The sequence below is a fragment of the Acanthopagrus latus genome, chromosome 20, assembly GCF_904848185.1.
Source record: "Acanthopagrus latus isolate v.2019 chromosome 20, fAcaLat1.1, whole genome shotgun sequence".
In the NCBI taxonomy this organism is placed as follows: Eukaryota; Metazoa; Chordata; class Actinopteri; order Spariformes; family Sparidae; genus Acanthopagrus; species Acanthopagrus latus.
In genome coordinates this window covers 20,942,617-20,969,955 of record NC_051058.1, presented here as the reverse complement: position 1 = coordinate 20,969,955, position 27,339 = coordinate 20,942,617, and the positions used below count along the sequence as shown (strand labels likewise).

The following is a 27,339-nucleotide window of genomic DNA, read 5'->3' as shown; positions in this document are numbered from 1 at the left end:
GATGATCTTTTCTCATGTTGATGTTGTTGGTTTATAGACACATTTTCATGAGAGCTTTTGGCAGGAATAATAAACAGTCCTTGTTTTTTTACAAAGTTACTTTTATTATGGAAGAACTTGTGCATTTTCAACAACTTTCAGCATAAATATGCCATCTATTTCTATTTACAGGTCAGAAATCCTTCTAAAGTTCACTTTTAAAAGTTCATGTTCGGACCGATTTTGTTGCCAAACATCCAAAAAACGTATCACTAGTTTATATTTCTATGTTATCGATAGACAGTTTTCTTCAAATACAGCATGGTTGAAAAAATGGCATTTTACAATTCTGTGGAAAATAATCTACAGACTGCACAAGTATTCTATGTCCCCGTCTACTTCACAGCAAGACGTTGGTATTAATATTTCTTTTTATACATTTCTATATTACAATAAAAGTCACAGGTAAAAATGAGACTGAAAGACAAAAATAAACACGATATTAGAATACGATCTCAGTTATTGCCATATGAGATAAACCGCATTTTCAAATTTAAAACAATATTTAAACATAATTAAACTTTCTAAAATAAAGATGGAAGCAATCACTGATCCTTTTTTTTTTTTTTTTTTTTTTACAGAGAGCGTTAATGCGTCCGTCCAGTCTGAATTGACCAAAACAAACAAACAAACAAAATTAAAAAGTCCAGAAAGTGACTCGTGAGATTAAGACAGCTAGAGCAGTCTGATACCGCCTTATTCCACCCAAGCAACAAGCTCAATAGCTCTGACACGGGAAACCAAACCACACCTGTTCACGCCTGCGTGGCTCGATTTCTAATCCAACAATACTGCCAAAGATACTTCTAACAGTGTCAGCCTCCTATGGAGTAAAACTGGACAAAACTGTGGTTAAACATGCTTCAAATATTCTCAGCAAAGACAATTTGAACATCCCTTTATCTAATTTTTAACCTCAAATATTCCGAGCAAAGAAAAACTTGAAGAGCCCTTTTTCTTATTTTACAAGTTCCATTTTTTTTAAAAGCTGCACTGAAGCTGTTTACGTGCATGCAGAAGGAAAATCTAGCACTTCGAATAACTTGAGCACATGTAGACGTTCGTCCAGGGCTGCACTGGAGGCTTGTTGCTGTGTTAGTTTGAGTAGAAGAGGCGCTCGCACTCGTTCAGGATGAACTCCACGATCTGGTTCTGAAAGACCATGTGCATGGTGATGTTGGCCGACTCCGTCTCCGGCCGAAGGAGAGTCGGGCCGAATACGATTGCAACATTCTGCACAGTCATGCGATTGTCCTCCCCGTACTGAATCACCCTGTCAGAGGAAAGAATGAGAGGATTATGTGAAGAGTCGTGCTTTTTTGTTCATAAACTGGTCTGAGGTGGCAAAAGTACAGAAGATCTGTACTGATTCAACTTCTTTACTAAAGTAAAAGTGATGCAGTGCTCACGTCATATTAATATAATTCAAAGCATATTAAAGTTTGAATCACTAGGATTTGTGCAAGAAAGACAGTCAGAAAATTGTTGAAACTCATTCTCAGGATGTCAAATAGCCACATTTTGGCTAAACATAATAAAATAACAGAATAAAAAAGAGAGATATTTAATAAAGAAGAACAGACCTGCGTAAATGCCCAAAAAGGAGCTTCATGGTATCGTGGTTTGAAGGAGGAAGTGATTGGACCAGTTCATACATGCAAGACAGTTTTGTGTGGTAGTCAGGAATTCCTGGAATAACAGGACAGAAGTTATCAATCAGTTATAAATAAAACTACTATACATCAATAATGTTCATTTAAATACTTGTGCAGAGATTTGTCCTTAGAAGACGTGATACAGTCTGTTAAAATTTGATGTCTGGATCAAAGATTCTGCTCACTGATGGCTGAGATGAACTTGTTAAAGTGGCTGAAGGGGAAAAGTGGTTCAGGAAGCTCTCGGAAAAACAACTTCAGCGCCCCGGTGATGACGTGAACGTCCTCCCACTGACCGTCCTCCAGGTCCAGCTCCTCTGTGGAGACACATCAGGTGCACAGCTCATTACAACACAGCAGGGGGCGCCGCTGTCTGCAGTGACACACTGCAAAGAAGGAATCCTTCTGCCGTATCTGCAGGCAGAGTCACTGAAGCGTGAGCTGTTATCTTTTACCATGATCTGCCTTGAAGCGTAGTTTCTGAATGACGGCGAGGTTCCCGCTCACTCTGTAGAGTCCATCGATGTCTAAACCTGGAAATCAACACATCAGCACCGGTGAGTCGAGTTCTGCTGCATGTTGCACAGCAGAAATACCTCCCAGTGACCCTGTGAGGCTGTGGGACAGACAGACAGATTACCTCTCTTCTCCACTGCTCTGATACATTTCTCCACAAAACTTGGAACGGTTGAATTCTCTTGTGCACACAGTGTGGCCAGATGGCAACCAAACACATTATCTACAGGGAAGAAGAACAGTAGTGTTAGTGATAGTAACAACTGTAGTAGCAGTATCTTTAATGCTGGAGATATTGGTAATCATGTTAATAATCAATCAAACTACCTCTGATGTATCCTTTCTCCTTGACAGACTGCAGCGTGGGCCGCTTCATCAGGAACTTCATCAGCTTGGTTCGAACCCTCTTCTGGTCGGCGTCTCCAGCGGCGCTCGATGACTGAGAGACACTCGGCCTGGAGGCTGGAAAGAAAAAAAGATGTTTAAAAACGGTTTTTAATCGAGGCTCGATTTATCTAACCAGGTCACAACGATGACATCATCAGCCAAACTCACATCTCCGCTTGTCTGTGAACTTGCCGTCGTCTCTCGCTGGTTCTGTGCCGGCGATCTTCTCGTATAAATCCCCGTCCTCCTCTTCTGAGTGATGGTCCTGGTACTCCTGATGCAGACGGACGCAGAGCGAGTAAAACAAACAGTGTTGCACAACGTTCAAGGGAGTAGTTATGAAAAAAGAAGCGAAAAGTAATTTTTAAAAAAAATGATTTCAGCAACTTAAACAAACACTAAAAAAAAAAATCTCTCTGTCTTCTCATGTTATTTTTGTCTGTAATCAAGTCACTTAAGTGTATTTTCTGAAAATAACATCTGCCAGTTGAGAATATTTCCAGCGCAAATCAACTTATTTAAAAGTATGAATAATAAATACACGTCGCACATGCATGTCAGAGCTTTGTGTAAGCTTTTGGAAATGTTAAATACATGTTTTTGTTTCTAAAACTTTGTTAAGAAAAGTGCCAAATCTAAAAAAGTGTAATATTGTTATTAAATTGTTTCCTTTTCCAGCCTGCCTCCTGGAATAGACGTCAGGACGGCAGTTGAAATAAGAATTTACTGTAATATTCTGATGGATTTTAATTCTGTATTCTAATTTATCTCATAAAATCCAAAGATTACATCTAATAAGCATCTTGATTAAAACACCAATCTGTTCTCTTCAGTCAGGTTTGAAGGATTCTGGACAGTAACAGACATTTCTTGATCAGATGGAGATTTGTTTTTACAGTTTGTGGATAATTTTCCAGATTATAATCTCACCAGTTGCCGTATGGTGTCGGTTAAGACTTTGTGCCAGTCGGTGATGATGCTCTCTGTGTCGTACTGTATCAGAAACTCCACGCCGTTCTTGCTTTTTAACTGGAGGAGACATAACGAGATAGAACTTTAATTGAATCAAAAATCACTTCGAGATCGTTTCCCAGGTGACCTCCGATCACTCATGAACTCATAACATTTATTTCGATATTGGATATAAACACGAGATCATGTTTCAGTTCAGAAGCAGAAATGTGCAGTGTGACTCACACTCTGTTCTGAGATATCAGCTAAAAATATACGTGATATCCACCGAGCGGCACACGAACCTCTAAAACGTTCTTTTTGCTGGATTTGTCCTTCGAGGCCCAGCCAATCGTCGCTCCTCGCAGGTCCACCGTGATCTCCGGAACAATCTGATTGGTCTTGTTCTGCACAAAAAAAACAAAAAAAAAAAAAACAACAATAAAACAGCTGAGTACGAAACTGACGGCGCCGCATTCCAAGAAACGAGCTGCGTTAGACAAAAGCTGCGACTGTCCCTGTCAGCTCGGGACCTGAGGGCTTGTCTGAACTGTCACTCCTCAAAAAGCTGACAGAACAGCCGGTGTAGGTTAATGTTCCATGTCTTTATCAGCTACGACACATGATATATTACATAGAAGACTTTCAGGTAATGTATAGGAACTTCAAGACTAAAAGTTTACTCCTCACCGAGACACAACCCTTTAAGAAATGTACAGAATGTGTCGAAGCGTTCAGGTGTCACAGCAGCTCATTCACGCAGGATGAGCACTTCCTTCTACAAACAGTAGTTGAGGAAGTATTCAGACGGAGATTTAAAAGAAGTTCAAGTCCTAATACCGCTCTGTGAGAAACTATGATTTCCTTCTTATTTAATCACAGCTAAAATGAGGGTTATTCAGGAGGAGACGTGGGAAAATCAGACTAATTTGGAAGACGGTAGAGGAGGTTGAAGCCAGGAAAGCTGCTGCCCACAGAAAAAGCATGAGTCCAAAACTGCTGCCGTTATACGACATGACCAGCAGGAGAATCACTTCAGGTCAAAATCAAGATCTTTCTTATATTTTCATGCCAAAGTAAGGTTTTATAAATGACTACGTGATGATCGAAAGTGATCGTAAGTCTGTTTTATGAATGTGGCCGACTGCATTAACAAGGTTTCTTCTTTCAGACTAGTCGAAGGAAAACTGGCAAATAAATGTAAGTGAGTAAGAAACACTATATTTCAAATGTGGTCGAGTTTCAGTATAAAGTAACATGAAGAGGAAATATTCCAGGACTCAAATATACGTCATGCTCATGTCGTACCGAGGCCCCTGTGGCTGCAGACTTTGGGTCTTTGTGGAACGTCAGCACACCTCCGAGGAGAACCGTCCACGTCTGGCTCCAGTTTTTCCTGAAACAGGAAGGAAAAAAAAAAGCCATCACTGCCACGGAACAAAACAACGAAGAGCTTCAGGTGGGGAAAAGACACACGACCCCAAACCTGAAAAGTCAGATCGTCCTACGTTTCAGCTCACCTCACTTTCTTGCCGTTCTCTGACACTTTAGTTTTGTTAAGAATTCCGGCTTTTTCCAAGTTCTGCACCTGAAAACGTAAAAGATGACGACGTTTTAGACGAGACAGGTAATCAGGTAGTCGGGTTGTGTGATGATATGAGGGACACACACAGTGCTGGTGCCAATGTTGAGCACAAACTTCATCAATAAAAGCCATGCATGTGGATAATGATCAGTATCAAGTCGAGGATTTAATCATCCAGCCGTGCTTAAAGTCGACGGAGAAACTTTCCAAAGAGAGAGGGAAGTTTTATTTTGAGCGATTTGGGACAAAACACGAGATTTGAGCAAAACTTTGACATCGAAACCAACAGAATATTCTGTCTTTTATGTGTGTGATAAAAAGATAATACTGGTGATATTCAAATTCCATGAAAATACAAAAAACCAAAACAATCTGCTCGTCTCTTCCTGTTTCTGACATTCAGCCACAAGCTCGTCTAAATATGGGTCAAGATCACATACCAGTGTTTTTTAAAGGTTCAGAAATAATTCGAAAGAGGTCAGAACTATTGTTTTTAGTAAATTCCACTGAAACAGGAATAACCGGCCCGTATTCTGGACTATTTTTAGCTGCACATTTGGAGAACTACTGAGTATTTTGGGCAACAGGACAGGAGTGTGTGGGACAGACTGAAAACAGCATCTATAGTTACCATAGTTTGTGAGTAATTAAGGAACATTTCGCCCACTGATTCACCAACTGTGCGACTCATTTCTGTTTTTTTTTAAAGGTCTTTGGACAACAAGTGGTTTCCATGTGACTGAAGAATAAAGAAGAAGAAGAAAAAAGTGGAATATCACCAGAATTAAGCTGATTTTATCTGAGCTGTTTGCTGTATTATTGGATTTTAATTATTCAAAATGTTGTATTTCTTTTTCTTCTGTGCATTTTTCTGTCACTAACTACGTAACTAGTAACATACGTACTGAACACACACAACATTTCAGGACTTTTGCTGACACACAAAGTGTCATTACCATTTTTCAAAATATGAGCCCAAGATGGTGGCCAGGTTTTTCAAAATAAAATTCCCACGGGTTACAGTGTAGGAACAAGGAAACTCCATATGAACTTTTATGAACTGTTGCGATGCATCTTTCTGGACTGTGACTGAGTGAAAACAGGACTGGAGAACAGAACATTTTGAAATAGAAATAGAAAGAACAGAAATGTGTGGGGGCAAAATGAACTTACTGGGCAGAGAGACATAATGAAACAGGATGTTGTAGACCATTGTGGCCTCATACAACTTGCTATTTTTGATTATTCACTGTACATTTATGGGTCAAAATACAGTCAAGTGTGTGGTGGATTAACCCCTGAACTACCTGTAAGACACAACCTCAAATCTCTATAATGCCGAGGTGACAATGGAGATATATAGAGTGTGTTTATCAGAGAGGCAGTTTGCATCCCAGCAGTACAAATTCATCATTAATTGAGAGACTGGACGATGAAAATGAAGGCGACATTTGATGAAAAATGTCTGTTCAGGAACAACAAATACTCCTTGAGTGATCTGAAGTCACACCTTCTGCCCATCATAGATAGTCGCTGCTATCTATGCATCAAGCTCAGGTGAACGCTCAAACTAACAACCCACGTTATAGCGCAGCCACCGCGAGGTCAGATAGTAGGGCTTTCTCCAGGGTCTAAACCCAAACGCCTTCAGAGAGAGACACACAGAACACCGTTCAGGTAAAGGTGCAGGTCGAGTTACTGCGCAGTCACGACTGTCAGCTGAGTTAAACTCACGTTATGCTGCGTCTCCGGAGAGTTTCCTGTACTGGAGCTGTCGCTGCTGTAGTCGGACGTGTTCCTGCGGTGAGTTGGGACGAACCTCTGGACAACGAGGGGAAGAAGAACAGGAGGAAGATTTTAGGGATTCATAAAATCACAAAACAAAACACCGGAGAGAGTAAATTCAGAATGATAACTGGAAAGCACCAAAGTAGAGTAGATTCACTTTTAACTTTTATTTGCTTGGCTGCAGTGTTCATGTTCTGTAATGTCGACTGAAGCTGGAGGGGGAATACCGTTCTTTATGAATGTAACGTTACGGAGAGTCGAGGGGGAAAAGGAACGAGAGAACCGAAGTCTGGTGTGTGCTGAGTTAAGTCATTAAAAGTCATTAACCTGAATTTAAACAAGCAGAAACGCAGCACTATTGCTTGTTAGCTTACGGCTAACATACAGCGAAGTAAACTTGCTGCTTTGGGGCAGATAAACAATAAGTTTAGTCTTGTATCTTGACTTTCTTCCTCACTTTCATACTATTGACAGGCGACCGAATTAAACGCACTACCTTGAGTAAACGTCCATATTTATGAATACTACACTGTAAGTACACAACGCAAGAAACACAGTCTGGTCTTTTCTAGACATTTCTAGAACTGTTCTGCCCTTGAGCACGTCTGACTGCTGGGAAGAAAAATCCCCTTTTTTTTTGTGTCCAGCAACTCTCGACTGTTTGTGTACGGCTGTGGACTTCCCTCTTCTCCCCCCTGCAGCTCTGTGACTGTAAACACGAGTGCACTCCAGTTGATTTGCCTTGCTAAATACGGGTTTGAGGACCTGGGAGTGTCAGTCGCTCGACAGGGACTCACCCTCACTACTTCTTCCTGCCTGAAGCTTTCTGTCTCTGAGGCGGCTGACACACCCTGGACACAGTGTGACACAGTGCGTACATGTACATGCAGGTCTGAGTCTGAGTGTGTTTGTGTGCATGTACCCCGTCATCCTGGGCTGAGCTGAGCTGTGAAGGTCCCATGGTGTGCCTCCAGTTTTTGATGACTGACGAGTTCTCCGCCTCGACGCCGTTCTCCATCCTGAACTGGCCGTGACCTGCAGGCGCCTGGAGGGTCGAGAACACAGTTTAGATTACGACTAGTTGTTGCTACTTTATTACAGTCCCGAACCGTTGGACATGTTTTCACTGATCTTTACCTCGGGCAGGTTCCACTGAGACTTGGAGCCGTCTCTCAGATAGTAGTACGTCTGCCCTCGATCATCCACAGACTTGATCCACTGTGACATAACAAACATTTCTCAGTCAAAATCAAATAATAACAAAAGTCTCTCTCTGTGTGTATTGAATAAATATGTCAATGCTTAAGAATTATAGAAGTGAGGGAGGCGAGATGTTGCATCATGGTCTCTTGAGGCTGTGTGACTATTGTTGGAAAAACTTGGGCTTTTTTATTTACATTATTCTATATTGTAAAAGCATCAGGATGCATCATATGTAATGCTTTTTTGACGGATGGCAAATCAGTGCCCGAAACCTGCCGTCACCCACAGCTTTCCATCATCCAGATTCAGGGGGCTGCATCTGGAAAGTTTTTGTAAATTTCCAAAAACCAGTGACGGTTTGTTCTGAAATTGGAAAATCCAAATTCAGGGTCAATCTCAAACCACCTCACCTGAGTGTGCCTTTGTTTCCACCCAGTACTGTCCTCTTTTCACATGTTTAACACTGCGTATTTCTCTGTATCTCAACATCATTGCAGGTTAGAGAAACCTTAATGATTTCCAAGGCTGAATTATGGGTCAGTAGGTGATACAGAGCTGGTGTCACTGATGATTCAACAGCCATGTTTAATTAAATGCTTTTTTTTTTTTTTTTTTTAACAAATTAGCATCTTTAGTGCCTCAAACTTTTTTCTGCAATTCTGAAAAAACTACAAATTTGAATGAATGTGTGAACTTCGACGAACGATTGGCCGCGTGTGTGAGAAAGTGAGAACGTAGGCAAGTTTGAATCGTTTCTTTCTAGTTCCCTTTGTTGAGTTACGCTAGCGTGATGGCTGCACAATCAGTCACGTGGGTCCATATTTCAGGGACACTGATAGAAGGAGATGTTCCACAGAAGACATGTTTTAATGATTCCCATCAGCCTCAACTGTGCATTGTATTAAATGAGCATTATGCATCTCAGCATCACCTGTGATCTTGCGGACCTTAATGTTTAGCTCGCAGAACCACTTATATCTAAGTATAGCTTCAAAAAAGGTCAAAGTCTGTCTGTAGCCTCTCGGTCCTCTTCAAACAAATCCTTCTCTCACTCTTTGTGTGCTCGACAGAGTGAAACACCATGAACGCCTTTGACGAGAGACGGTCTGAAAGTGTGCAAGCCAACGAGTTCGTCTCTGTCACAGCGACATCAGAGCTACCACAGATAGCCCTAAAATACTTCATGTAATAAACAACGTAGTAGTCATGATGGAAATATCATGTTTCATTTAACCTTGTTTCTACACGATGTTGTTGATGGATGAAACACCAGCACTGTGGAGCACTAACACGAGTGGAGGTTGGTCTGTCGAATGTGTTGCCAGTTCTGTGAAATATTATAAAACTGCTAACGTTACGCATGCACCCTTTATTTCACACTGCTAGCATGCTATCAGTGTTAGTCAAATATGCCATCAAAGTTTTCACTTTATACGAAAATGTATAAATAGAGGATATGATATTTTTTAATTATATATATATGTTTTATAATATTTTATTACTCTCTGCATATTCTGGGCCAGAAAAAAAAGGAAGGACAAGTTTTGCAGAAACATCAAAGATCACAAACTTCGGGTTAACGCAGGTTAACGAGGCGCTAATGCCATGATCTGTGTTTGACACGTGCATCAACACTCTCAAAGTGTTTGCAGGCTAAACAACAACCATCTTCGCTGTACTGAAGGTGTTTATGGACTTAAATTCCCCTGTTCTCCTGTCAGTATTTGCATCTACCTGCTCTGGAGAGTGTTCGCTGGTGAACACCCAGGTCCCGTTGGGATCCACGGTCAGGTTCCAACCAGCTGGACTGCTGCGGTCCAGGGTGGCCCGGGGGATGACGGTCCGGCCCACATGGCTGAGCGTGTACTCTTTAGGGAGGGTAGGAGGGGGGCTCGTGGCACTGAGCTCGTCGTAGATCTCTGGTTGATCGGGAGCTGGATAATCCTCGGTGGGGTAGTCCTCCTCAGGCAGAGGAGGCTGGGGAAGAAAGATGGCGGACGTTAAAGCACAGACGCAAACTTGAAAATGCAAATGACAACTCCTCATTAGATTGGAATAGTTACTGGGGTCCTGAAGTCGGAAAACTATGTTTGTAATTGACCAAAAAGCATCAGGGATTGATTCGTTTTCGTCTTTCATAATGAGGAAATGGGGGAAACAGCTAGCCTGACTCTGTCCACCTGCCAGCACCTCTAAATATCAGTTCATAACAAAATACATCTTTAAACAAGCGCAAAAACAAAGATTTGTTTTTTCAGCGGATTGACTGTTCAGGTACAGTTACTTCCTGAAGTCCTCTGGAACTAGCAGGCTGTTTTCAGACTTAATTCTGGGCTAAGCTAACTATCTGCTAGTTGTAGCTTCATATTTAGCTGTCATGACAGTGGTAGGCCTATCCATCTTCTTATAAATCTTGGCGTTAAAGCAAATATGCAGCATGTGTTTCTAAAAAATGTCAAAATATTGCTTTAATCGTCCCGTTGGTCGGTCCTGACCTTCAGGAGACACTGACCTTTGGCTCGGTTCTCTTTCTGTGTTGAAATGTTGCTAAATGTCACTGATAACTTCAGCTGAATCATCTCCCTCAGTGACCCTGATACAGCGCACAATGACTTTTCCATGACTTTGATAAATAAGTCACTTTTTTTTTTCTTTTTTTTTCTCTCCGTGGCCTCAAAGAATTTTTCTTTCTTGGCCCATTAATGTTGTTCTCGTGCTCCAAAAAAGCCATAATGGGGCAGAAAAGGGGTCACCTGTCGCTGGTGTGAAATAACTCTGTTCGGGATTTTCCTGTAAAGTGAAGCATTCGAACATCTGAATCCCCCAAAGAGCGAGAAGTGAGAATGAGAATGAGGACAGATGCGTATGTTCTGTTAAAAGTTAGGGACACCACTGTTGGGGATATTCTGCACAGCCGCTGTGAGCTTTCCTAATGGAAATGAGTCCGGTCTGCTGTGTGGGTGCGGGAGATTTAATCCCATTAAAAGCAGACTGTATTTACAGCTTTCCCCTGGGTGAAGCTAAAACAGGAGAAAGAGAAGCTAAGTAGAGCAGCCAGGCTGTTCTTACCGGCCCGTCCTCGTGAAACCTGTGCACACTCATAGGCTCCATCAGAGGGGGATACGGGCTCAGCTGCTCTGGAGGCTCCCAGGACGTCTCCCCAGACATCGGGTTGTAGAAGTAGGGGCGACCGCTGCTCTCATCCACCAACTGCTCCCAGTCTGAGGTCCACGCAGGAGTGGGGGACGCGGGGGACGGGGACAGGGCAGGAGACAGAGGAGGTGAGGGGGAAGAAGGCTCAGGGTCCTCGGGGGAGTCTAGAAAGGGGTTGTCCCAGGTGGTGTGCCCCGTGGTGGGGTGGTAGTAGTACTCCTGGCCACTCTCGTCGTCAACGTGCACCTCCCATCCTTCTTGTTCGAGGTAGGAAGGCGAGTAGGACGAAGAAGCCGAGGGGGGCGACTCGGAGATGCTTTTTCGGAGTTGTGCTACATTGACGTACACGGCCGATCTCAGGGTCTCATTCTCCGCCTGAGAAAGAAAACAGGTAAAAAAACCACAGAAGATGTAGAGGTGCTTCTACTAGGGACTCACATCAGAAACATCACAGGTGTGAGAGAGACAGAAAGAACAAGGCTGTTTATTTTTAATTTCTTCAATTTTAATTCAGAGCAGGTCTTTAATTAACTGCAATCCACATTAGAGAAGTAAAACAAGCTTGCAAACGTCCGTCTCCTCACTCCGTAACAGTATTTCAGACGATGAAAAGTTAGTTGTGTCATCGAGTGACAAGTACCAGCCTTCAGCCCACTGTTCTCAGTATAGCTCTTAGTAAGTCATCCTTCCGCATCTCACAGAGCGGCAGAGCACAGGAAGTAGCCTACAGCTAAAAAAAAAACCAAAAAAAAACCCCAAACACAACAGAGGTGTTCCTCCCGCAATAATGGTCGTTACCTAATTCGACTGTAGTTTTCTTGCACACAATAACACACCCACACACCAGAGTTTTGTCAAAACGGTGTCCGGAGTTTATGTCTCCATGAGTCACCCTGCCGAAGCAGACGAACATGTGCCGGTCTGTGTTTTGCTAAAATAGACGTGATGAAGGCTTGATTGTGAAAAGAAAATGATAAACTCAAAGCATCTGACGACGGGCCGACTGCAGAGGACTGAACACTGGTTTAAACATTATCCAGCTCCACTACAAAGCAGCTGCCTGTCCTCCTGTAATCAATAGAAACTCTCCCAGCTTTTCATTGCTCTTAAAACAAACTGCATTTTCACTTTCTGCCTACAAAGAGGGAAGCTGTTGTGATCCTTCATGTCACGCTGCTTTCATAACCTGAAGTTTCGACTGGCTGCATGGCAGGACGTGCCATGCAAACAGGCCTCGCACATCACAACTAATTTGTTTAAAGAACAATTTGAGTGAAACTGAGCTGTGGTGAATGCCTGCATCTATCCTCTGTCACACAATGAAGTGATTATCATACTAATGCTTCATAATAAAAGGACACAGTGCCATCTTTCTTTAAGTTGTTCCTCTCTCACCTGAGCTCCACCGAGACTGTTATTCCTGACGGCGAGACTCTTGGGAATGACCGCCTTGCAGAGTCTTTCGAACACCGTCATGGTGGCACGGATGCAAAGAGATCGAGGCTGCAGTCTCTAAACTATAACTACCTCTTGTCTGTCAGCTAGCCTCATGATCTATATTTATCAAGTGTGTGTGTGTGTGTGTGCGCCGCATCTGTTCATCATGGTGCTAAATATGCTGCGCTAGAAACACGAAACATGTTGAAGACAACAGGCAGCGGTGTTTCAACTGTTATTAAACATTACAATTCGACTTTACTTCCTTTCAGATGCAAATATTGAACTTTTTACGGTTCTGTCTACTTGTTGCTTTGCATTGTTGGATTTCCCATACAAGACATGTGATCCACTTCTTCTCATCAATGCATTCAGACTCTAATTTAGTCTTTTTTTGTTTTGAAAAGTGAAAATGTTTTTAATGCAAATCATCATCTTTGAGGCATTTTCCACCAAAACGTTCAATTCCACAGGATTCTTTTGCAACAGCCGTTTTTTAAACTCTAGTTTCAGGCTGCTGACGCTCCACTATTTGAATTAAAGTAGGCTATTTTTACTTTACGTGCATGTTGCATGTTGAACTGGGTCTACGCATGGAGGACAATAAAGCCACTTATAAACAAGTTGGCAGCAGCTGTAGTTGTCTGTGAGACGACAATATCGTCCGATAAGATCAACAAACTGATCTATCGGTCGAGCTCTAGTGGCGTAGCTAATGTTTGCATGTGAGCCTCATCCTCTAAAATCTCTCTGGTGGTTTCTGAGGTGGAAGGTATGTTGAGTCTGCAGCCCAGTCGGTCAAAAACCATCCACTGTGACTCACACACGTCTGTTATGTCCAGAATGATATTTACATATAAGTTTTCTGTTTTAAGTGCCACACAGTCAGGTTTTATTCTATATTTCTTTGCTAATAATGCATTTGATTCATGTTAATTTGACATTGTTGGAAAGATAATAACTTAAATATTATCAAACATTACTTTGGGGGGCACATCTGTCCCTGCAGAAACCTGAAGACCCCCAGGTTGACGGCCCCGGGTTAAAAGACTAGATCACATTCCCTCCCTCTCAGCTGACCACAGCCATTACAGCGCTGCTTACAAGGTTCCATGAAGTGTATTCGTCGTTACAAAACGCAGGGTTGCATAATGAAAAGAAAGTTTGTAAACTCCGTCACTCTTCACAGATCATCTTTTGAATCTGCGTCAGTTTGTGAGCGAGTGGCCACAATACGATGGTGCTGATAATGTGTTTGGCATCGTCACATCAGAAGTTCGACATCTTGGAAACGCCGTCCATCAACTTCGACTGACGTCAACATCAAACTAAATCAGTTGTAATAAATCCTGTAACACAATCTATACATGATACAACCTCGTGATGAAAGAAAGGAAGCACTTTCTGTTGGAGGACTACTTTGGCTTTTCATACTTGACTGTTTTACTTTAACTTCTACGGTTTTAAACGCAGGACTAGTTGTAATGAAGTGTCCTTACGTTGCTGCATACTTCTACTCAAGTGAAGGATTTCTGTATTTTACTTTCACCAGGAGCTCAGGAGACAAAAACACAAACTTAATTATATAACAAAGGGAGGAGGCTGTTCCCGTATTATGGATTTCATGATCGATGGTGTGTACGTTATCTGTCTATGTATTGTTACCACTTTGCTGACTTCGCTTCAACATTGATCTCCATATAACCACGAGGCAATCGAAGCGCACAGCCAGACAACTGACCCTGAAACAGATTGATTCCGACCGGCACAGAGATGCAGACAGAGGAAATGAAAGAGCTGCATCATTGATCTCTGAAATAGCAACACTGGAATGTCCCCATCCTACATGCAACCAGAGGAAAACTATAGAAAACATAAACAAGCACTTTGACGGGGACAAACCTCATAAACCCAAAGATATTTACATTTCTCCTCCACTATCAGAGGGAAATACATCATTTTCTTACGCCACATTTATTTGACCGCTGAAGTTAATGGGTCCTTTTCAAGATTTTAATATTTTTAATATACAGCAAAGATGAAACCAGTTTTATTTGATCCTTTTTGGCTTACGGCTCCTTACAAAAACATGTCTATGAGAGACATTTGCTTCATTAAAGTCTTTTTTCAAAATGTTCGTAGCAGAACTTACTCGTTCACCCTTTCATGACCTCCCAGATTTATCTTATGACTGTTCTTGGGCGCCAGTGAAATGCTATTCTAACCGGTTAAAATGTTAATCTTTGCAGCAGGGATACAATGTGCGAGTCCTGCCTTCAGCCATGTTGACAAGCTTAGCATTTTCAGTTCATTCATGAGAGGGGTTTCCATGATAATCTCGTCTCACACTTATCCCGATAATGACCGTCGATTATCGCCCCGTCGCTGAAGATGAGGGTGATTAACTCTTTTTGAGGTACCACCAGACTACAGAGCTGCTTTGAGACTCCTCAAGTCATCCTCAGCACTGCCATAAAAAACTCTTAATTTAAACCAAGATTACTAACAACAGGCTATAAAAAACACTTAGAAGTAACCAAATCTTCACACTGATGCTCTTGTTTGCTTGTTTGGGTCTTATAAATAGATCAGACTGTTTCAGAACCAGTTAAAAGTATGTGTGGTGTGTTTTTAGTCAAGGATCTGAACACCTTGGTGTGCACAGACAAACTGCAGACTATCCAGATGACAGAGAACAGAGAACATGTCTTTTATGTTGACCATCAACCACAAAACTCCTCTTGAGCTAAAGAGTCGCTCGTGTTCCCGATAACAAACTGAAATAGCTGTTCACCGACAGCAGGTGTCAAGAAAGGAAACTGTCGGATTCAGACCTAAAACCATGAAAACAGAGATTCTCTCTATTGTTCTGTGTGTGTTTGACGGTGAAACCGGTGCCATTTAAGACACGAGAAACACATGAAAGTAGTTATTTTACATCCAAACTAAAAATCTTATAACTTTAACACCAACACTCATGATGGCTGAGTGTTTATAGACGACAGCTGTGTGTTCACTGTTCACGCTACACTTCTCTGTACAGGAAAAGAGACAGAGGTGACATGTTTACGCAAAGCAGGAAGCAAGACCGTTATCAAAACACAAAAGCTATGCGGACCACAAAGAGTAAAATTACCTCACGGGAGCAATAAAAAAATTTTAAAAAGCCGCCGTGATCACCTACCTGCGGGACCACCGGCAGAGACAAGCCCCTCTTGCCCCCGTGACTTGACCAAACCCTGGAGTACGTGTCCACCATGTCTATATCGTTCTACTCAGGCGAGCCATACATCCAAAACGGACAACGAAGCGACTCGGGCGTGCGACCACCGTTCGATCAGCTTGTGATGGCAGAGAGGGCGACTGCACACTCGCGAACACAACCTCCTCTCTCTCTCTCTCTGTCTCTCTCTGTCTCTCTCTCGGCAGCTGTGACAGTTGCAGCCCAGATAGAAAGGAGAACTGTGAGCTCTGTTACAATAGCAGCAGGAAGGGACTGTGTGAGGACTGGGTGAGATGTGGGTGAGATGTGTGTGAGAGTGTGTGTGTGTGTGTGTGTGTGTGTGTGTGTGTGTGTGTGTGTGTGTTCTTATGCATGAATTCCTGTGTGCAGGATAGGGGGGTAGAGGGTAACTGTCTGTGAGTGCCAAGAGCCAAAAGCAGAAACACAGAGAGAGAGAGAGAGAGACAATGAAAACAAGGCAGAGAAGAGGGTGAGAGAGAAATAAAACTCTGCAGGTCACTTCAACCTACTTCCTGCCTGTGTGTCCATATGATTAAAAAAAAGCAAACAGTAGGCATAGTTCTGAGAAACACTCAAGAGAAAGGAAAAGAGAAACATCTGGAGAGTATTTCTGACCCTCCAGTTGTAGGTCAGTCCAATAATTGGGATAGAAAAAGGGGAAGCAATAATTTCCCACAACATGACTTGAGCTGCTTTTGAAAGTCTTCTCTGGTGAGACATTGTGTTGGGTGAAATGCGTGAAAACAGGAAGTGTGGTTTAAGAGGCACTTGTTCAATCAACACTTCCTTCTACAGGGACAACATGAGGCCGCCTGCAGACACCCGGTGGAGCTGTTTGTGGCTTGTTTTTGTCAGATGTCAGCAAAGGGTTTATCTTAACGTAGGTTTGAGGTTTTTGCGGATGATGGCCTTAAATGGTCTTAAAGGGACAGTTCACCTCAAAATCACAAGTACATGTTTATCTAAGATCAGGATGGCACTCAACACAAGTACATCAAAATATGTCTCTTCCCAGAAATCATGCTCACAATAATTCACAGAACTTGTTTTGAGCAGTTTCATGTTGGAACTATTGACAGACGCGTCAGATGCAGCTGCCTGGTCAGAGGCACTACGCTACGAAGTTTAACCCTGTAGGTAACGGCGGTGAAGATGCAGCAAATCATGCAAATTTTTTTGTTTTTTAATCATTTTTTCAGATGAAAGCAGGTGTTTTGGACTAAGAGCAGAGGACTCTGGGACCATAAAGGTCCATGGCACCTTTTCGACCATCCAACCTGACCAGATGGACCGCCCAGAGAGGAAGCGGGTCGGCATAAGAGTCACGCTAATCCAGCTTGTGTTAAGGCTGTTCCTGGCTAATGTCCGGTCACAGGAAAAATGGGAATGGACAAACATGACTCGGGCTGGCCAAATGACAGGACATCAGAGACTGCCGTGCCCACAGAGACCCGTCTCTACCACAACATCCGGGGTCAAGGTGTCGCACTCGACGGACGGACATTGCTCCGGGCCGACAGAGTGCAGGACTACAGCTGGACTCCGTGTTTGTAACATCGATGCTCGGCGCTCACACACAGTCAAAGCTGATGGACAGTGTTTCCCAAATATCGAACTTTTCACGTTCCCGTCACCATCGTGTTGTTTCTGTTTACATTCACCCTGAAGCAGATTCAAAAGAAGCACTATGTGTTTATATATATTTTCTATATAAATAGCTTTATATATGTTGTGCAATTTATGTAGTATTAAGGAGTTTATGAACTTCTATTTCATTGTGCAACCCTGTGTTTAATAATGGCGATTAAATTAGCCTACCTTGCCTAACTGAGGCTCTTTTGTGTGTCAGGTTTGCGGTGAATCAATGCTTCCTGGAACATCCAGGTGTTTTTACATTCTGTACATGGAAAGAGCGTAGTTTGGCATTCAAATGTGCCTCTGAGAAACCACGAAAACATTGTCCTGTGGCATCCGAATTTAGAGCTACGTGTCAGATTCTGATCAGAGATATCTTTCAGATGTGGGCCCGTCAGAGTAATCAGGTATCAACATACACATCATATCGACTTATTGATCTACTTACGTGACCTCAATATACAGTATTTCCATAATGTTTTACAGGTAATGTTTCACATGTTTTCAGTTTCTACTCACTGTTTTGAATGTGTGGTTTTATTTGATCTTATCTGAATATTTATAAATTAAAATGTCCATCCCTTTAAAAGGAAGTACTTGAACTAATATCCTTTCATAAAATCATGATATCAGTGGTATAACGTGGCCTTGAAGTGTACATAATATTGTTTATGGCAGTCCAATAAAAAAGTATTAGGTAGCATTTAGCTTCCTTTACTCAACATCAGTTTTCAGGCCTTAAAATGCTGTTTTTTTTTAATCGAGCATGAATTCGGGATGAACATCCTGCAGCAGAGAGCAGACAACTCTCTGCCCTCAGCAATGCATGAACCAGCAATCTGCTTGATTACTTAACCACATTAGCACTCATCCAATCAAACAATGGAGCACCGAATTGGGGCCCAAATCACGCCACAAAGCACACAGACGAGCTATTGAATCGATCTGGCTCCACCTCCACTCTTACATCACACTCCTCATGGTCCAGAACAGGGATAACTACAGAAATGCTCAATGTGGAATCCATCAGCTTATCACGTTCTTATCTCGGCACTTCAGGCCAGGTCCACATGCCGATGTACAAAACCTGCTGATTTTGCTAATTCATGATAGGTGTCGGATTTCTCCCACTCTCACAACTGAAGTGTTTTCTGTGTAGGAGGGGAAAACGTTTTAACACCAGTTGCTGCGATGCTCTCTGAGGCATGGAAATGGAAACCCCAGTCGTTTGCAAAGATGCCACCTTCACCTTTTAAGTGTGTGTGTGCAGGAAGACAACAACAGTCTGCATGCAAACTAACTAAAAACAGGTCAGATGTACAGAAAGATGGCGTCACTGTCACGTCATCACGACTCTGCAAAAACACAGAAGACATTCCTGTGAACATGACTCATGCAAACTCTCGACAAAGACCTGCTTCTTCTTTTAGATTATCTTCACAGAACTGCATCTTAACACTTCTGTATCTTTACAGGTGTCTTCACAGTCCTGAGGTGGTGACAGAGGACACGAAAGTCAAGAAACATGCAGGCTTTCTGCTTTCTTTATTTGCATACTGGGTGTGACCACGACTGCACACTCCTGAACCCAATAATTATAGTTTATAATCATGTTACCGAAACACACTCATGTCTGCTTCAGCCCCAGTGTTTGCCTCTCATGCTGATAATACACATTCATTTTAAAATGCTATAATTTTGTTCTGATGCAGCCACATTTACTGTGTGGTCTCACTCAGTGTCCGGCCCACAACATTATCTGATTAGTGATATCATCACGAGTAATATCCTGTCAACACTGATTAATCTGAATTAGTAAAGTAACTCGTGACTACAGTTTTTTTTAATAACACAGCAGACTGAACATTTTTTCATCCAGATGGTCTGAAGTCGAGCCCGACCGATACATCGTTATGGATCGATGCCTATCAACAAATACATCAATATCAACGTATATGTTGCCTGAAATGTGCCGACATCTGAACGCTTTGGAGAGATAATAATGCTGATAAAGACGGTTTAAGTATTTTCTAATTATCAAATTCTCAGTGAAGTTCGCTGACGTAAACTTAGATGATAAAGTCGTTTAAGTGTTTGATGGATCATCTGAGGGTTCACTGTGGAAAATGTGTGCGTATCAGCCGATAAATCAATATGAGAATTATTTACTCTGTACTATCAGCCCCAAATAATCCAGAATGGTTAGAAGGATCTTTGAGGATTCTGGAAATTCCTTGACAGCAGCCATAAATAATGTCAAACATGAGAGGCACAAACTGGAACAACTACTGCCCACATCTGTACTGTCACCTCCAGCATCCTGCATACTGAACATACAGTTTCAGACGAAACACACAAACTGACATAGAATAAATGTCATTCCTACAAACTTGTCCAGCTACATGAAAGACGCAACCCCATTCCCGAAACTTTCTACAGTATAACTACATACCGCTGGAGGTAAAAGTCTCTTCCTGTCCAGACGGTGAAAAGCTCCACACACCTGTTCTTACACCGCTGATGACACACGTCACGCAGGCATGTACAGAGAGGTCTGACGAGACGCCCTCACACTACCTGTCGGAGCAGTTTGTTGGCATTTGATTTGGCCTGTTTCACGGAGCAGGAGGAATTACTGCACTGCTGTGGGTGAAGAGCTGCTCTCGCTCGCTGCATGAAAGAACAGGATCACATGCTTCAAACCGCAGAAACATCAAACAGGCAGAGGACAAAACAGGGTCACTTCTCGTTTGGCTGCCAGAGATCAATGGGACATTAGACCCCCTTGTGGCAATTATCTAAACTAAGTGATAAAGATCAATTGAACGTGTTGTGCTCAATATTCATCACAGACCTTAAAGGAACAGTTCGCCCGAAAAAGAAAATCTTGTCACCATCTAGTCACTCCCATGTCGTTAATGGAAAGTCAGGTGAAGCGTTGCAGCGTTCTCCACAGCTGAAGTGGATGCTGACTTGTTTAAAAATAAACCAAACCAGCTCAAGTCAAGTTTACAGATTGTTTCATGGAGTTTACGGAGGCCCCGAGGTCTCAGACTGTTCATAAAAAGATCTTATTTATGTCCTTATGTCCTAAAGTTAAAATCTTCACTGTAGCCATTAAGCTAAAAGAACAAGCACACACTTTATCTAATGTCGGTGCAGCAGTAGATAGAGACTTTGTTTTTAAACATCTTTGGTTCTGTAGGAAAATGCTGCAACTCCTTTTTATTGAGCAGCTCCAGAAATCTTTTTGTGGATGACGAAACATCACCCGACTTGAGTGCGACTGAGAGCTTCATTTTTGGGTGAACTGCTCCTTTAAGACAGATTCTTGCACAGCCATAAACAGCTTCAAAGCCTGCGACCAAATACAAAAGCTCTACAGGAGCGCCACAATAAGAACAACCATTAAAACAAAACAGGTAAAATCCAACCAAAACGTCAGATTTCTCAGTCCCCGCTGGATTTGTCATCCACTTATCAAACTTAACATCCCATCAGAGACCAAAGAGAAGCCAACACGCCCCTCGATATTAAGCGACCTACATTCGGGCTAATTGCGAGTTCTGCACATTACATATGCACACACACGCCAACTGCATGGCAGGGCTGGCACTAAAAAGCTCTAAAGCCTTGCTTGTTGGGAGTCAGGCCAGACCCCCTCACATCACCATGGCAATGGCCCTCCATTGTGGGGGGAGAATTACTGCACTTGAGGGGTCCTGGCACGTCCACAGTCCGGCTACAAGTGTGGGACTCATTCAGGAGAGGAGGAATGAGCAGCGGTGTGAAAAGTCCCCGAGAGTCGTACTTGAGTAAAAGCAAAGACGTCGAGTTAAAATACTACGCTGGAAAAACAGATGAGCGGTGCTTGAGTAAAAGCATCAATATCAGAAGTATCAGTAAAAATAAATGATACAGTATTTACATGTTAGATTCGACCGATGATCAGATTAATTATTCAGCATTTTTCTGATTGTCAGAATCTGCAGAAATCTCTGTTAAAATAAATCGATTTTACGAATGCAAAACTTCTGATGCAGCGTTCACTCTGCAAAGTAACTAATAACTAAAGTTGTCAAAAACATATCAATATCATCATATTTACAGTCAATAAAGTCTGGAAGGTAACCACAGCTGTCAAATCAACGCAGAGGCAAAAAAAGTACAATACGTCCCTCTGTAACTGAGTACAAGTACATGAAGTCTGCTAAGTAACTAGTACCTGAAGGTATCAAATAAATGAAATGTAGTGGAGTAAAAAGTACAATATTGCCTCTGACATTATGTAAATGTAGGTGCAACGTGGATAGTAACTAGAACTTTAAGTTATATAGTATAAAATGCAGTAAAAAGTTCAAAAATTACTTCTGAAATTGAGTAGAAGTACATTCAATCTAAAAAGTAACTAGTAACTAGAGTAATCATATAAATATTGTGCAGTAAAAAGTAAGTTGTGTGAGTTTTAAAGTGAGTTTTGTCTCTGAATGTGATGTAGTGGAAGTACAAAGTAGCAGAAAGTACAATAAAAGTACATTATTTCCCTTCGTAATGAAGCAGAAATGTCTGGACTCTGCAATGTAAATAGTAACTAAAGTTACCAAATACATGTAATGCATCATATTCTTTGTTGATAAAACCTGGAAAGTAACTACTGCTGTCAAAACAAAGTAGTGCAGTAGAGAGTACTACAGTTCCCTCTGAAATAGAATAAATATAAATGTAATATGCAAAGTAACCAGTAACTAAATATCAATTAAATATAGTGGAGTAAAAAAAATAAATAATAAAAGTACAAAAATTCCCTCTGAAACTGAGTAGAAGTACATGCGTCTGCAAAGTAACTAGTAACTCAAGTTACTGAATACATGTGGTGGAGTAAAAAGTGAAGTATTTCCTTTTTTAATATGTAGAAATAAAAGTACTCTGCAGAGTATCTAGTAACCAAAGATGTCAAATCAACGAAGTTTGGAGTAAAAGTAGAATATCTGTTGCAGTGAAGTGAAAGTATAAAGCAGCAGAATGTACACAAGTATAGAAATAGCAAAGTGAAGTACAAAATACTCGAGTAACTATATTTAGTTACATTCCATCAGTGGACGTTAGAATAGTGAAGTATGTGTAGAATGACGTGATCTTTCCACCTGTAACTGTGTTTAACGGTGTTGAAGCGACACCAGTACAGACCCTGACGGTTTACACGGTTCTGATTACTGGGTTTACTGGGAGAGGCTGCAGCCATTACATGAGTCAGTGCCACACACACACACACACACACACACACACACACACACACACACACACACACACACACCTGAGCGTGAAACCTGAACCTGCAACAGGTGCAAAACAAGTAACTGCGGTGAAACTTACCTGAAAGTAAGTCGCTCATATCCAACAAACTACATCCAGAGTGAAGCAGGCGGGACGAGCTGTGTATCCACACACACACAAACACACACACACACACACACTTCACCGTGTCCCCGCGGGTGATCGCAGCTCCCGGTACCGTCACTGGTGCTGCTGGGGGAACCAGGTAGCAGCTGGAGGGTTTTGGGAGTGGCTGCAGCGCTCACAGTTTAACTCCTTCCTGCCCTCAGAGGAGCGACACGACCTGTTTGTCACCTGTTCTGCCTCTGCTCTGACAGAAAACACTCAACAAACAAACACACACACACACACACACACACACACACCTGCTGTCTGTGGGTCCGAACCCGCTCACCGTGGGTCCAAAAACCCCCCCCGGGTCCCCTGAAACTTTCGCTGACCAAAACTGCGAGTCTGAATCAGCTGCTGCTCACTGAGGTATTCAGGCAACACCTCCTTTCGCCCATTGAGGAGGCATGAAGGGGACGAGCGGCCATTCACATGCTGATGAGCTGGCACAGATACCGTGAACTGAACCAGCTCGGTGTCGCCCCCTCCTCCTCCTCCCAGTCCGGTCCGGACCCTCCTCCACTGCACAGACCCGCAACTCAGCACATGAACTCACAGGAGGGAGGAAACTGCACGGAGTTACTTCAGTATTCAAAGTAGATCTGCACCCACTCTGCACATCAGAGTCACGTGTGGGAAGGTAATTAATTAACTACATTAATTGGATCGTTGTGACGTCAGAGCTGGCATCTGTGGAAAGTAACTAAATAGATTTACTCGAGTATTTAAAGTAGAATTAGTCTTATTTTTTCACATCAAACTGTATTCTGTAAGTCTTTAGGAGTACTGCATCATATGTGGGAGAGTAATTAAGTACATTTACTCAATTATACAATGTGCTTCATTGGCTCATAGCATAATATACTGTATAAATTACTTTGTGTGTAGGTAATTGAGTAAAAACTACTATAGTTGTCTCCAAAGTACAGTGGAAGTATAAAGGTGTAGGAAATGGAAATACAAAAGTACAAATACGTCAGAATTGTACCTAAATAAATTACTTGAGTAAATATATACTTGGTTACATTCTATCACTGATATTTTGTAGAAGTAATCTGAATCTGTAGAGCAGCTAAAGATATTATTAGTATTAAGTCGCAATAAATGTAAGGCATCGTATGGAAAGTAACAAATGCTGTCAAATTAATGTAGAGGGGAAAAAAGGAGCATATTTTACTCTGAAATTGGGTAAAATTATGTGCAATCTGCCAAGTAACTAGAACTAAAGGTTTTAAACCAGTGTAATTGAGTAGAAAGTAGAATAATTGTCTCCAAAATATAGTAGAAGTAAAAAGGTGTAGGAAATGGAAATACAAAAGTACTAAACTAAAGTTTAGTAAGTAACTAAAGTTATTATAGGAGCATATTTTAACCTGAAATTGAGTAACAGTGCATGTAATCTGCCAAGTAACTAGTAAGTAAAGTTATTAAGAGTATAAAAGTAGAATATTTCTCTCAAACATGCTGAGGAGCGAACGTTAAAGTATCAAAGTCAGTTTATACTGTAAGTCTTAAGGAGTCTTACTGCATCACATCATGTAAGTAATTAAGCAAATTCACTCAAGTACTGTACTTGCAAAAACAAGAAGTGGTTTCTGGGCTGGCATTTGTGGAAAGTTAACTAAGAAATACTGCAGAAGAAAGTTTTTGTTTGTTTGTTTGTTTGTTTGTTTTTTAAAAAAGAAAGTAAAAAGAAAGTTTGTGAAAACTTGCAAGTCAACAAGTTGAACTCAAACATCCTCCACCTCCACAGATGATGAAGTGGAAGTAAGATGAGATGTGATTCTCCTGAGAGCAGGAAGTGAAATCATGAGGGAAGCGTGTGACATGAAGTTAATGTGGGCTGATATTTAAACATGGTTCCCTCTGAGTGTTTACCAAAAAAAAAAAGAAAAAATCACTAAATAAAATAAAATGACCGATTTCTTCACATTAAATCTACTTTGATTTGATGTTATGAGACAAAAAACAAGATTTAAAAGCTCCCTAAACACCAGTTCAGTGGACATATCAACATATTTACCTTTTTACATGCTAAAACTGCTCCCTCTGCTGGCTGTGAATCAACAGTGACACTTTGATCTCAGTGACACTGAAGATGATTCATGAATGAAATCAATAAAAAAAAAAACCCAGCATGACAACATTTACCTGCTCAGCAGACAGAGCGTCTGGAGAAGAAGCTGCTTCAGCTGCTTGATTTAAACTCTCCACCGCTGAGGTTTCATCAGGCGCGTCAGGAGCAGGCAGCTCAGGAAACGTGTCAAACTGCTGGACTTGGAGCTCTGGGATGATGTCATACACAGGTGAGTCAGGAGGTGGAGGGAAGTCCGCATCATCGGCGTGAAGAGACGCCTGTGGTTGATCAGTTTCACCGTCCGGCGGTGAGCTTCTTGGCTCCTCGCTGTTTGTAACCTTTGGCACAGGTTGAGGTTTTGCAGAAAGCTGCAGGCTGTCAGTCTTCAGAGGTGCAGAGGAAAACTTTGTGTTCTCCAGACTGTGTGTCAGCGTCTCTCTCACATCTGGCAGGTCCACACACAATCCAAAAGTGGAGAACCGGCACGTCTCCCTTGGAGAGAACTGAGCTGACAGTCGGATCACTGCTGTTGTATCTGCCTTCCTGCTGGTCACATGCTCAGGTGAGTCCAGCTTGTCAGGACCAGCAGCAGAGTCCTCAGCGGACGACGACAGCTGCTTCACGTACTGTGCAGGCACGTAGAAGGGTTTGGTGTGCTGGTCTTTGCGGACCTGCCACCAGTGCTCGTTGGTCTTGCAGACCAGGATGAAGCTTTCATTAGGCTCGATGGACACGAGGCGCCCGTCCCTCGCTGTGTACTCAAAGTGGTACTGCACCGACACCAGCTCCATGCTCCCTGTGGCCTCCTGTGTTGATGTGGATCCAGAGTTCACATGCTGGAGCTGCAAATAAAGGAAATGAGAAGCTGACGAGGGTTTCAGCAAGTTTCATAAATGTCAATCAGCTGCTCGCAGTTAGTGGACACAAAATGTCAACAGCACACAACAAGTCCCCCTGACTGAGAGTGAGTCTCTGAGGTCGTCTTGTGTGTCTTTGTGTGGTCACTGTGTTACTTTTTGTCGACCTTTTGTGTCACTTTGTGATTGTGCAGTGTGAGTCAACATTTTGTGTCTGTGATCTTTTTGCATCACTTTGTAGTCGTTTAACGTCTCTTTGTTGAACCTGAGTGTCTCCCTCTGTAGTCATTTTGTGTCGCTCTGTTGTCATTTCATGAGTTGTTGTGAACATTTTGTGTCTCTGTGATTGTTTTGTGTCTCTCTGTTGTTGCCCTCTGTCTCTTTTTGTGTCTCTGTAGCCATTTTGTGTCTCTCATTTATGTCTTCCTTTATCACATTTCTGAAAGTGTTTTTTGTGGTTGTTTTGTGATACTTTGTGGTTTTCGTGTGTGTCTTTTTCAACATGTTGTGTTCCTGTGGTCATTTTGTGTCACCTTGTAGTTGTTCTATTTCCCTTTGTTGTTGGGTCGTGTCTCTTTATGGTCGTCCTCTGTCTTGTTGCTGTTGACCTATCGTGTCACTTTGTGGTTGTCGTGTGTGAGTTTTTCAACATTTTGTGTCTCTGTGGTCATTTTGTGTCACTTTGTAGTTTTTTAACATCCCTTTCTTGTACTTGAGTGTCTCTTTTGTTGTCATTTTGTGTCCCTCTGTCGTTTCAGGTCTCTTTGTGGTCGTCTTGTGTCACTTTGTAATCGTGTCGTGTCTTTGTGAACATTTGTGCGTTTAGTCCTCTGTCTCTTTGTGTGTCTTTGGTCAGCACTCTTTATGGTAAATGTATCGTTTTGTATTTATTTTGTGTCTCTTTGAGGTCATTTTATGTCTTCCTTTATCGCATTTTTGTGATCGTTTTGTAGTTGTTTTGTGTCTCTTGCAGTCTTTTGTGTGTCTTCCACACAAAAGACACTTCCACAGTCATCCGTCCATGGTTTGTGTCTGACATGATCACACACATTCTGATTTAAAACGACAGGTCATTATTATTTTGGAGTTATAAGTATGAACAGAAGACATGCAGAAGTAACGTCCTCCTCTTCTCTGCACAGGTTAGACAGGAAGTCGCTTCCATTTGCAGCAAAATACAAACTTCAACTTAAACTCCCTGACAGACCGCTAAAAAGCAACAGACGCAAAACTGCTCAGCCACAAAACAGGAAGTCTGCACCAACCTCGACTCTGCGTCAGTCCGACGTCGCCTGGCAATCTCAGTTTGCCTTATCGGGCTCAGTTCGGTCCATGAATCACCCAGATGTTCACAGCTCAGTCGCCTTGTA

At 42.1% G+C, this 27,339-nt stretch overlaps 1 protein-coding gene across 1 annotated transcript; it reads right to left on the bottom strand.

The window, feature by feature from the left end:
• Positions 1-83: 83 nt before the first annotated feature.
• Positions 84-27,339, bottom strand: LOC119010012 (rho GTPase-activating protein 27-like). Its single transcript, XM_037081815.1, has 18 exons — positions 27,235-27,339; positions 25,187-25,954; positions 11,194-11,652; positions 9,859-10,101; positions 8,059-8,139; positions 7,844-7,966; positions 6,868-6,954; positions 5,069-5,136; positions 4,857-4,944; positions 3,854-3,955; positions 3,528-3,626; positions 2,766-2,871; positions 2,538-2,672; positions 2,335-2,433; positions 2,150-2,227; positions 1,880-2,011; positions 1,623-1,728; positions 84-1,312 (listed from the first exon to the last, which is right to left on the bottom strand). Exons 2-18 carry the CDS (start codon positions 25,901-25,903, stop codon positions 1,135-1,137), a joined length of 2,901 nt encoding a protein of 966 aa, XP_036937710.1. The 5' UTR covers positions 25,904-25,954; positions 27,235-27,339; the 3' UTR covers positions 84-1,134.

What these genes read in the sequence shown, in the direction of transcription:
- LOC119010012 (XM_037081815.1), bottom strand. Translation starts at nt 25,903, where the DNA reads ATGGAGCTGGTGTCGGTGCAGTACCACTTTGAGTACACAGCGAGGGAC. An exon ending in CAAGTTCATCTCAGCCATCA is followed by an intron (nt 1,729 to 1,879) that starts GTGAGCAGAATC and finishes CTGTTATTCCAG; the next exon opens with GAATTCCTGACTACCACACA. An exon ending in CTTTTTGGGCATTTACGCAG is followed by an intron (nt 1,313 to 1,622) that starts GTCTGTTCTTCT and finishes TTCCTCTGACAG; the next exon opens with GGTGATTCAGTACGGGGAGG.